Source organism: Eufriesea mexicana, unplaced genomic scaffold (assembly GCF_001483705.2).
Source record: "Eufriesea mexicana isolate 0111107269 unplaced genomic scaffold, ASM148370v2 scaffold1178, whole genome shotgun sequence".
NCBI lineage: Eukaryota > Metazoa > Arthropoda > Insecta > Hymenoptera > Apidae > Eufriesea > Eufriesea mexicana.
The window spans coordinates 333,442-345,831 of NW_016909311.1; the positions used below are offsets into that span (position 1 = coordinate 333,442).

The 12,390-nt window shown below is 30.1% G+C and overlaps 1 protein-coding gene across 1 annotated transcript in view; it reads right to left on the reverse strand.

Annotated features, from left to right (window-relative positions):
* sosie (oogenesis-related protein sosie) overlaps nt 1–1,850 on the reverse strand; it is an 8,537-nt gene extending 6,687 nt beyond the window's left edge. Inside the window, exons 1-2 of the mRNA XM_017900407.1 lie at nt 1,330–1,850; nt 336–485 (exon numbers count right to left, since the gene is read on the reverse strand). Coding sequence (XP_017755896.1) covers nt 336–485; nt 1,330–1,474 — 295 coding nt within the window. The 5' untranslated portion in view covers nt 1,475–1,850. The remainder of the gene's footprint in view (nt 1–335; nt 486–1,329) is intronic.
* Between the last annotated feature and the right edge of the window lie 10,540 nt (nt 1,851–12,390).

Genomic DNA, 12,390 nt, shown 5'->3' on the forward strand with positions numbered 1-12,390 from the left:
AGTATTATAAATATAATACATAAATTAAATAACGATAATAGCAAAAAATCTGTATAAATCACCTCAAATAAGAATGAAATGTTAAATAAAACTATAATATACTTAAATAACTGTCATATAATTGTAGGATTAAATTGTCAAACGATATTTCATAAATTTAATACAAATATTTTGAGTAAACGCTACAAACATAACGCATAAATTAAAGAAGTAATAATAAAAGAATATGGGTAACTATTTGGCTAACTAATATGGGTAAGTATTAAAATATGGGTAAATATTGATAAATAGAAATAGCGATTTCAAAGTAAAAATGTTAAAAAATAACTAATTACCTTTGAATTTATTGGTACACGCGCCATTCAGGGGTGCAGAATAATCCCCACAGAGACAACGTGTTCTTCCGTCCCGTTGATCCGCCATGCATGTCGTATTTTGAATTCCGGCGCAATCGGACTCCAACTTACATTCGCGAGCTTTCCCAACTGAAATTAAAACGAACCCTCATGCGTGGAAAGATCCAACTTTACGACACAAGCTTCCTTGCATTTGTTTACATTTCCTTGATAATAGTATTTTCTTCATATCTATATTTCATTTATGATATGATATAACGTATATGGTACTTATATCAACGAAACCAATTTGTCATAAGCATTGAAATTTTTGAAATATTTTAAAATAATTCTGTTGGCGAAAAAGTGACAGCAATTTCTTTATAAAAGAAATAGCTTTCGAAATACGATATGAGTCACTCGTAAAAGAAATAAAATGCAAAATAATATATACTCAGATTTTTCAATATAATCGATATTATTTTAATTCTTAAGTTCAGAGAAATTAACGCGAAGAAGGTATAAAATTATAAAGACAGTATAGAAGCAGAAAGAAATATACGCACCGGTTTCTTAACATAATCAATATCTCCTTAATTGTCGAATAGTGAGAAATTAATATAAAAGAAGTATACAAATGATTTTCTTAATAAATCAATCTTTTTAATTATTAATTTTAGAGAAATTAGCATTTTTGTAATATAATTATTTATTACTGTTTTTGTAATATAATTATTTCTTTTTTAATTGTTAATTTGGAAGAATATGATTAATATCTAAAATTAATTATATAAAATGTAACACTAAAGTGATCATAATAATATTAATATTTTAATTATTAATTTGCTCGTAAACTTTTCATACTAATTTTGATCTCCTCTTTTCGAACGTAACGATATTAAAAAATCTTTCTCAAAAGACACTCAATATAATCTAAACATTCAAAAAATAATTAAAAAGTCTTGGAATCATTTCAAAAGTTGTTTCAACGAACCTGGTGTAGGTGGTGGTGGAGGATTTTGGTTTTGCGTTTGTGGGTTGGTTTTGCCAAAAGTCGTAAGAGCCCAGGTGGAGGTCGGTGATACGAAGAACACCAACAGAAGGAAGGTGGACAACATTTGGGAAATTCTTGACTTCATCTCTTCCGGATTTACTTGTTGCAGCTTCGATTCGAAACCGTCCAAGTGATCGACACTCAGTTTAATCACAAACCACTTCAATCTTAAACTAACAAAATCCGAATTTCCGAAATGAAAGTCACTCGTTTTTTCTTCACTAAAATAAATCAACCCTGATTTTCTATTTTCCTTTCCTTCCTCTAATTATCATGCAAAAATGAACGTCCACAGGATTTTGAGAAAATTACTTCAATGTACACTGATATACCTAAATTACCATTATCAAATTAATTTACACCGTTACGGATAATAACGATGAAATTTGGAAGGAAAGTTGAGGGTGAGAAATCTGCTCGCACTTTTAAGTCGATTGCTATTCCAACGGAATACTATTACGTTCTTTTCCAGAACTGCGTGTTACAAGGACGTTGGAAGGCCTTTTAAGCCTTTCGGGTATCCCCACCCCGTGCCCCATGTGCTGCCACCACCGAGGCAGAAAACACTCCAGACCAAAACGTAGCTGGCCTACCACGTCGTCGAAGAATCGGAGTGTGTTCTCGCTCCCTTAAGTTTCGATCGTGGTAGGAGTCGTAGCCAGGAGAAACATAACGGTTCCGTGCTAGGACAAAGCATCTTGACTTTAACTTTGTCACGGCATATTTTACTTTCACACTTTCGCGAAACAACTGTTCGTTGGATATATAGATTTTCTCAACTAACTGCTGAATAATTTCTTTCGTAAATGGATGGTTGGCTCGGATACACGTTGGAACGTTGGTACGTATATACGAGATTAATTAAGTTTGGTAATTTTAGAAAAGGCGAAGGGCTACTAAAATGGTAAATATTCTAGTTTGAGTATGTTTATTATTACATTCGTCGTGCAATGTATGGTTGAATATTGGTAAATAAGTGAAAGTTATTTTTACAAAGCTGACATTTTTATTGATATTCCGAAAAACTGGATTAATGATTCTGTGACTATTATCAGGTATATTATCGGATAATTGTGGCACTATAGTTTTTGGTGCCCCAAAGCTGCTTATTTTAACGAGTGTAGGTATATATAATGAAAATGGAAAATTATACTTCACCGTTGCTGAAGACATTTTATTACTAGTAATTTTGAGCAGCAGACGTTTAACCCTTTGCGTTCAACGATTTTTTGGCTAAAGAAGGGTACGAGTTGAAAAATTTTCTGCTATAAGGCTGATGATATTTTTTGAACAGTAAATAAGAAATCGTATAATAATTAATATGCAGAATTATTTGACTTCGATACCTCGCACATTGTTACATTATTTTAAATTTGATATATTAATTAATATCGTGCTTCGAAATTTTATCAAATCGCGACTGAAGGGCGCCTCTCGAGTGCAAAGGATTAATGATAAGTAAGTGAATTGTAGAAAAATTGTTTGAGAAATGTTATATTTTATTATGTTAAAAGAAACTAAGTGACATTATATATATAATAAGTATTATAAATATTATTTCATACTATTATTTATACTAATATCCTATATTGTTCTAATAAATGAATAAAAATAATTTTAATTATAGAAATGTAACATTGATTTTTTACATAAATATCTTTATTAAAGTTTCATTATAGCTATGTCCATATTTATTATTTCGAATAAATAGGTAGGAACTGTTATATTATATTATGTTAAAAGAAACTAAGTGATATTATATATATATAAAATAAGTATCATAAATATCATTTCATACTATTATTTATACTAATATCATATATTTTTCTAATAAATGAATAAAAATAATTTTAATTATAGAAATGTAACATTGATTTTTTACATAAATATCTTTATTAAAGTTTCATTATAGCTATGTCCATATTTATTATTTCGAATAAATAGGTAGGAACTGTTATATTATATTATGTTAAAAGAAACTAAGTGACATTGTATATATATAAACTAATATCCTATATTTTTCTAATAAATGAATAAAAATAATTTTAATTATAGAAATGTAACATTGATTTTTATATAAATATCTTTATTAAAGTTTCCTTATAGCTATGTCCATATTTATTATTTCGAATAAATAGGTTGGAACAAAATATTTAACAAAGCAAATGAAGATATTGTTTTGAAATTTTAGAAAATAACACTAAATCACTTTTTAATATTATCACTGTCTAAATGACTGTTTTATAACTTTTGATTACAAATTTTGCATTTGACATTATCGCTGTGATGTCATCGCAATTTTCTTCAAATGTAAACACTTTTGAATATTTTCTGTTCTTACATTTTTTTTTCTTCAGGTTTAGCATTAGTGGTTTAGGATCAAAGATTATTCAAATGTGAGTATAAAATTAATTATTTATTCAGGGTGAGTCGAAATTCGGTACAATCGGCTGGAGGGCGATTCTGCGTAAGAAAGTAATGGCAAAATTTGACGTAAAATTTTTTGATCTCAGGCTTCGTTTTTGAGAAAGTTAAATTTGGAGTTTGTCTAACTGCGCAATGCCACTTATTTACATATCTTATATTCTACTACCTGTTATCATCGTTCTATTACCATAATGTATATGTATAAACTGTTTAAAACGTTTGTATATTTATTTAAATTTTTAAAAGAAACTCGTACATCTCTTCGAGTATTAAAATTTTCATCATTACGTTTATCTTTTATAAGATGTTTTGAAAAATCCAATTATATAAAATTATTAAACAGATCTATTGAAAAAATAGCTTATTTTGAATAGAGATATTCATGACTTATGCATGACTTGACGTTGTTATGCACTTCATATTATTATAGTTATAAGTGCACAACAATGTTCAGTCATGCATAACAATTTCAACTTCATTTTTACTTGCTATTGTGTAAACTATTTGTATTTTCTGGTCATATGCACCTATATTTTGGTTTTCCTTTGCTCTTAAATAAATTTTAAAAAGCGATTAGCAATTGGCACTCGTTATCAAGTTTGTTAATACAGTGCAATTTCTTTCGCTTTATCTACACCAATAAGTTTCCATGAATTTTTCTATATATTTTATCCTGGTATACTCGATCGATTAATTTCTTTCATAAATTTTGTATAAAAGGAACTCTGTGATCGAACCATATCAGGATAAGAACCATATTTTACTTATTAGAAATACTCGAGAATCGTATTTTCTAGTAAATACAAATCGCTATTTTGTATATCGATAGTTACAGGATTTCTGGTATATCACGTAGTTAGATTTCGAGAAAATGAAAAAGCGTTATGAGAATCCGTGTAATACCTGAGAAAGAATTTTCTCTTTTATTGAAAATTTCAAATCTTTATAGCTTTATTTAATTGTAATAAAGGACTAGTACTTAAACAAATAGTGTACCTTCATTTATTTCTCTAAATGCCTCTTTTTCAATTAAGAATGGTCTAGTACTTAAAAAAGAGGCAGTTGAACTCGAGAAATGAATGATATTATTTTCTTTTTATAATTAAAAGAAATATTGTAGGATTTTTTGCGAAATTAAATTATCCTATCGTATGCGGATAGAGATCTGCGTGTCTAATAAACAACAACTCCTTTTTAATAAAGAAACAGGTTTATTTAACTAAAATGTTACACTAAATTTCTCTCAATTCTCAAACACACGATCCTCTATTCACTACGTCTTGAGTCAATCTTTGTGTTTACAAATAGTTTATTTGGAATTGTTGTCAATATTTAAATATTATTATCTAAATATATTAATTTGTCAATTGTTAAAAAACGTGGAAAATATTGGTATTCATTTCTATCCACAGTCTCGACTACACACACTCTGCCTTTTGCCTTCTGCCTTCTCTTGCATCTTTACTTAAAGCCAAAATTCTCTCTTTTCATACACAGGCTTCCTTTCTCGATCACTAGATACAGTCATAGAAATCCTGTCAAAAGGATTCTTTCGCACTGTCATTTGTTCTTTCGCCTGCATCCTAGATGTCGTACTGAACGTCCGAGTTGAACCCCATGTCACTGTTTATTATTCCTCGCTTTTCGAGAAACGGTCCAAACGTTCCCATGCATTCACTTAGAAGTAAGACCGCACACCCATTCGTCTCGCTATCACTCTTAACCCTTTGCACTCGAGAGGTGCCCTTCAGTCACCATTTTATAAAATTTGGAAGAACGATATTAATTAAAATATCAAATTTAATGCAACGTAATAGTGTGCGAAGTATCGAAATCGAATAATTCTACAATTTTATTATTATACAATTCTTTATTCACTGCTCAAAAAAGTATCGTCAGATTTTTAGTAGAGAATCTTTGAATCTTTACTATCCTCCAGCCAAAAAATTGTCGTGTGCAAAGGGTTAATAATATTTTCCTCGTTAGGGGAATATTAGTCCTGCACTACTCGCAATCCCACCATATGTTTATTAAAATAATCATTGATTTATCAAAACCATTATACGTTAATGTTTATTTCGTATAATATTTTGTGAAATATCACACTAAGCAAGACTATAAAATTCGATATTCGGCATTAAGGTTTTCTTGATGAAATAATATACAAAATATTCAAATAAAATAGTTCTGTTCGTTAATTTATTTTTAATTTTTATTTATATTAGTTACAAAGAATGTCGTCAAATCAATGATGACGTGTGTTGTTACTTTTCTATGTATTCTTATTTTACTGTAGCGAAAATATTTTTAAGTGCAAAGGACTAATACTGGACGAACTAAGAACAAATTAAAAATTTCTATGTTCTGAAATTTCATACTCAAACCTGATACAACGCATACTTGATGGAATAAAAGGAATTTTCCAGGAATTTTATTATAATTTCTACAAACACTCATTTTGATGAATGGATTTAACGAGGACTAATCAAAGGAACTAATAAAATTCAAGAACTAAGCAATTTAGAATTAGAAGCTTTTATTACGCTGCTTTTATACCACGAAATTGGATACAGATGATACGTTTCTTTCAAAATGTAATGACCAATATTCGACTATATTAGACTTGCATGAAAGATAATGTAACTTTTTTAGCTTCGAATCAAATGAAAAATATTTTATACAGATTTTTTAATGTTTAACAAATTTAATACTTCAGGTGGCACTAGAAGTGACTATCGATTTAACGTTACCAATAATGTGAGGGGAGTCTTTATTTGGATGGCGTCACCCTGCATAGGGATCTATGTTACTTCGAGGAACCATCAAGCTTCTCAGTTTTCGAAGCAGGACTGACAATAAGTGACGCAATGGGTCGTCATAGGGCCTATAAAACCCTGGCTGGAGGGTTCGACGGGACCCTTTCGACAACCCACCGTCTGCATCCCGCATCTCACAAGACTCAAGCCTCCGCGCATTTGTACCGCAAGGGAATAAAATATAATCACAGTTAAAAATTCAGTCTCTATAAATCCGATCTTTACCACAATAAATATATATAAATAATATTGTAAGAGAACCACCATCTACGGCTGAATCCCGGCGACCAGCGACTTCAATGGCGGTGTTGCACCGCGTGGATGTAGACGAGCTCCACGCGAAGGGGGCAGCGTTGGTATACTTGCGTTGCCCCTTTTCTCAGTGTGACGAATCTTTACGAGACACTGAGCACTTAGGTGTTGTAATAAAGCGCAGTTTGTCTTGGTTGTATTTACACTTTATTACACGATTATGATTTGTTTACGTGTGATTGGTGCGTGTGCTGTATCGTCTCCGCCTCTGCCGTTTTTCGTCTTGTCTTTCGTCTTCCGTTTTCTGTCTTCTCGTTTTCTCCCAACTACCGTCTTACGTCTTCGACTCCTCGATACCGTCTTACGTCTTCGAGCTCTAGTTCACGTCTGATGTGTCTTGTCTGAACTCCAAAACCGTCTGATGTTTTCTGTGCGAATTCTCGCTAACGTCATCTGATGTGTTCTGTTTGATTTCTCCAAACCGTCTTATGTCACCGACTTCTCACGATCGTCTGATGTCTTGTTTTATAATTTGTTGGTCATCAAGAAGGACAGCGAGGCGCGTCTACCAAGTATTATTGCCGTTGCAACAGGCGGCGACGTGTCCGCGAGCATCGAGCAGAGATCTCCGCACGTGTATCTCATGGCAGTCCGTTGACGACTCTCGACCGAGTAAGAGATTGACGGGTGTCGAATAAACTTTTCGAGGCCAAAAGATCTTTTATTAATTTTAACCCGAATCCCTTCAGTTCCCCGCACCACACCATTACAATATCGAAATGTTATCGATAAAATATCGATATACCGAATACAAGCTATCCAGGTAAATTGCAACGTATTGATTGTCATAAAATTATTTAAAATATGTCGATGTTTATTTCATCTTGTTATAGCAATGTTAGAACAATTAGTATACTTCCTAATGTATTTTAACCGTAATATCGTTTTCCTGCTTGATAAAATGTACATATGTACATTGCAAATTATGTGTCAGAAATTTACAAGTATATGCATATGTTATCTGTAATACGCTATAAGAAAACGACATAATTTTGTACTATCTTATCACAGTTAATGCGTTGCATTTTTCTTAATCTCTTTTACTCGCTATAAGTTATCAATATTCGATAGTTAATGATGGATAGTAAGAGTAACAGTCATAATATTGCAATTTTCTAAGTTTTGTATTCGATGGAAAATATTTCGAAAGATCTTTTCGTGTTTCGCAAATTTATCTATTCTGATATCAACCTTACTAATTAATTACTTTTATAATGTTAATAGTAGGATGTTAATAGCCATACTATAGTAGCTTTTTGAACTTTTACCTTAATGCGGAATGGTCTAAACGGATTTTTATATATTTAACAAATTTAACGATTCATATTTAATCCTTAGAATTTGCAAAAAGACAGTTTTCGGACACTCACGAGGACACTGAGCATGTTTTACTGTAAAATGAAAGATACTATGGTTATATATTTAGAGTAATAATTGTTACATACTAACAGGTACGAGTTAACGTAAAACTTACACGAGTTAATGGAAAGATGTCAATCAAACTCTGTGTCAGTCGTCAAGGATTAATTATATTCCATATTCTTAGCCTTAATGATCTCAATGATGAATAGCAAAAGCAACGGTGTACTATGTACACCTAGGACACGCATGTGACGCAACGTGTACATGTACATGTAGCCACAATATTTGCATATTGATTAATTATTTCAGAAGAAAGTACACATTAATTGTAAGTATAATAGTGATATAAAAATATTATTTTAGCCATTCACTGCACAAATTGATTAACTCCATAAAACAAAAAGGGGAGAAATGCAATGAAATAATGTATATTGTTTTTTAAAATTCCCTTTATAATTTAAATCGAAATAAATATCGTAGAATGCATAAATACAAATGTAACTTTCATCTAACGGTATACAAAATTTATAAGAAAAAATAGCCAAAAGGTAATCGTTAGTAATGTTACCATTTTTATGTTACTGGAAGGGTTAATCGATTTGGCAAGTGAAAAAAGTAATAAATTTAAATTTTACTAAATTTTACTTAAATTCTGATAAGACGGCGCTAAAAAATTCACCGTTATCATTCATGGCTTGCTAGTGCATTTGAGTTGCATTATTGCAACGATTTGCATTAGAGTACGGAGTTAATTAAAGTGACCTCTGAGATAAATTATTTATTATTCAGTGACCAAAAAATTTTTGTCGTTTAATGGTGTTAATTTTAATTATCAGGGAAAATTATTATAAATAGAAAAAGTTATGACTATACCAATTGCTCTGACACTTAAATTTAAGATTTTCCAAAAAGTGGAGTTAATCGATTTGTGCAATGAACGGCTCATTTGTAGATTTATATCAATTCGAAACCTCTTAACTGTCCAATCATGTATGAAAAATACGAATCACATTATTCATGTTCTATGATGGAATAATTTTATATTATAATACCTTGTATATCAATTTTGTCTCATTAAAATTTTTGAAAGTCTTGGATATAACAGATTGCTTTCCTTTTCAGTTATGTTATATTAAAATATTTCTTTTTTATAAGCAAGTAGTATTAGAATAAAAGAATTTATTATATATACTCCAATTATATGATGTAATATTAAAATAAAATATCTAAATATTTAATTAAGTTAAAAAGTTGACATTATAGCTTGTAACATACGAAAGCATTTTATAAACTCCTATGACAATTAGTAACGTTTCCTTCAAACAGAGTAGAAAATTATACTGACTGTAGATATGTCAAGAAGTATAAGTTAATATTAGATAATAACAAGTGACTAAAATAATCAATGTTTGACAAGTTTTCTTCAATGTAGTAAAGCTTAGCTTAATAAGGCCGTGTATGATAAATCTGGAAAAAATCACGAAGTTTATCACTGTTTGAAAGGAAGTTGTGCACGAAAAGCTATGTTTCGTTTTACACAGTCACGAAAGCTTAACGGTCATACAACTCCCCTATCCATTAGAAGATCAAGCTTCGTTTAAACCTCGGTTTTCCATCTAACGATATTAATCTAATTCCAAACGATTCATTGGATAAAAACTCCATTTTCCAAAATAAATTACGACACTAAATTTAAATAATTCTACGGACATGGTATATTCTGCGAAGCTCGTATTTTAAAAAATGGTGAAAAGTTATAATTCTAATTTTAACGAGGGAATTAACAAAATTACATTTCCTTCGTTGTATTACAAAATTAATTAATTCCTTTATTGTTAAAAATTTGTTCCCTACTAATAAGAAACGAGTTGGTAACAGTGACTATGTACCATCGTTAGTTCTCATTCACTTAGTGTTCGATATTACTGAAGCGTCATATTAGGCGCGCGAAATGTTTTGCATCAATTTTCAAATATTTACATACTGTCAGATGAAACATACTGCACACATCGTTGTATTCTTTACATGCCCTAAATGCTCGAGGTCGTAAATGTAGCATTTCATTAAAGAACATGGAAGTCATTTTAAAAAATTCACCCTGTCTGAAAATGTTTTATTTTATACTTGCAATGAATTTTTTGTAGATGTGGAGATTTTAATAAATTTAATCTGCATTTATGGTATTACTAATGCTATTAGCATATATTTGTAATTATATCGTGGTGAATAATTACATACTGCAGTGTCAGAAAAATATCAAATAAAAGGCGCATTTTAATTACACCGTATGCTAATTAAATCATGATTATTCAAAATTACGTATTTATGGAACTTTGTGTTAAACTATTACGAAAATTTAGTTTCATTAAGACTACTAAATTTTTTTTATTAATATTTGATACAATTATGCGCCATAAAAGCTCATCTAAAAAAAATATATATATAAATAAGGTAGTATAATGTATAATATCAATAGTAAATAAAGATAAACTACGTTTTCTTCATTTATTTATTCTTAAATTATTGAAGTCTCTATATCGTAAATTGTTACGAAGATAAACGTTTATCTTTTATCATAAAATACTTGATTTATATGACATTTATTCTCAAGATAGATATTTGATTTTTCAAATGATTAATTTTTAAATTATTTTGTCACACGAATATATAAGAGATAATTAAGTAGCAAAATGATTAGATAATCGTAACTACCTAAGAGTAAGCGAAACAACTGTAAACATACTTCACGAGCATCGTACAACTTTCATAAATATGCATTTTAATAAATTATTTTTATTATTTTATTATTTTTACTAATTTTATAATATTATTTCTTATTTAATATTATATTTGTTTAAAACTTACCAAATTATCTATTTACATATCTAGTCTAGTATGTCATTATTACGATACTGTAAAACGAAGTTTTCGAGGAGTAATTGCTTCTTATATATGTTGAAATCTCGTTAGGATTTATTTGTCGTTCACTATACTGATTTGTAATAAATTATCAAAAATGAACTGTAACATAGCTAACAAATCAATAGACAATTTTGATTTGAACAGCTTTAGGCTACTGTTTCCTGTCCGCCATGATAATTAGGTTAGGTTAACAAGATGGAGGACTAGAAGAAAACCGAAATGGAAGCAGCCTTAATTTTTATAGCATTCAGTGAACTACACGTGCACTCCGAACATTGAGAATAAACAATGAATTTAAAACAAAGTTCCAGAAGGCTCCAGTGGCTAATTATACAGTGGCTGATCGTTATACTGACGTACACGTGTAAGCAGAATTCGAGTGTATAGGATCAAAATCGTTTCATTAACATTTCGGAAACTATTAAATAACCGAAGGTGAAATTATAGATTTAAAGTTGATTCCATTATTCCTTCCTCCCCTCCAAATTCCATCTCCATCTTACATTGGAATCTTTTGGAATTATAAATTTTTATTTCACTGTGATGTAATATATCTATTTTTGTATGTAATTTACATATACAGAGTGTCCCATTTAAATCGACCTAGTCAAATATTTTGAAAAATGTTGAAGACGATATCAAATAATGTTTTAGACTCAAGTTGATTGATTTTTGGGAGCGCGTAATTTGATGTAAGCTTTTCTAGAATTTTCTTTTCCGAATAGAGAACATATGTGTAAGTATTAAGTATTTAAAAATTAGAATAAAAGGTGTGTTAGGGTACAGATTTATCCTATGAAGTCATTTAACCCTTTCACTACGAAAGACGTATATATACGTTCTCACAAGTCTATTACTATATACGAAAGACGTATATATACGTCCTCACAAATTTATTAATATATACGAAAGACGTATATATACGCTTTTACAAGTCTATCGATATATACGAAAGACGTAAATACACGCTCCCTACATTTTTCTTACTCTATCACTTTTGCTATTTTACCAATTAATTCAGCGTGAAATATAACATAGCAGTTGAATATCGGCAATTGTTTTAATATTGTTCTGTCAATTGTCAAATATTGCGCCGTCTGTATCGATGATTTTCTTCGAGAATGTACCGCAGTTAAGGGGTTAATATCTGATTTTGACTCTG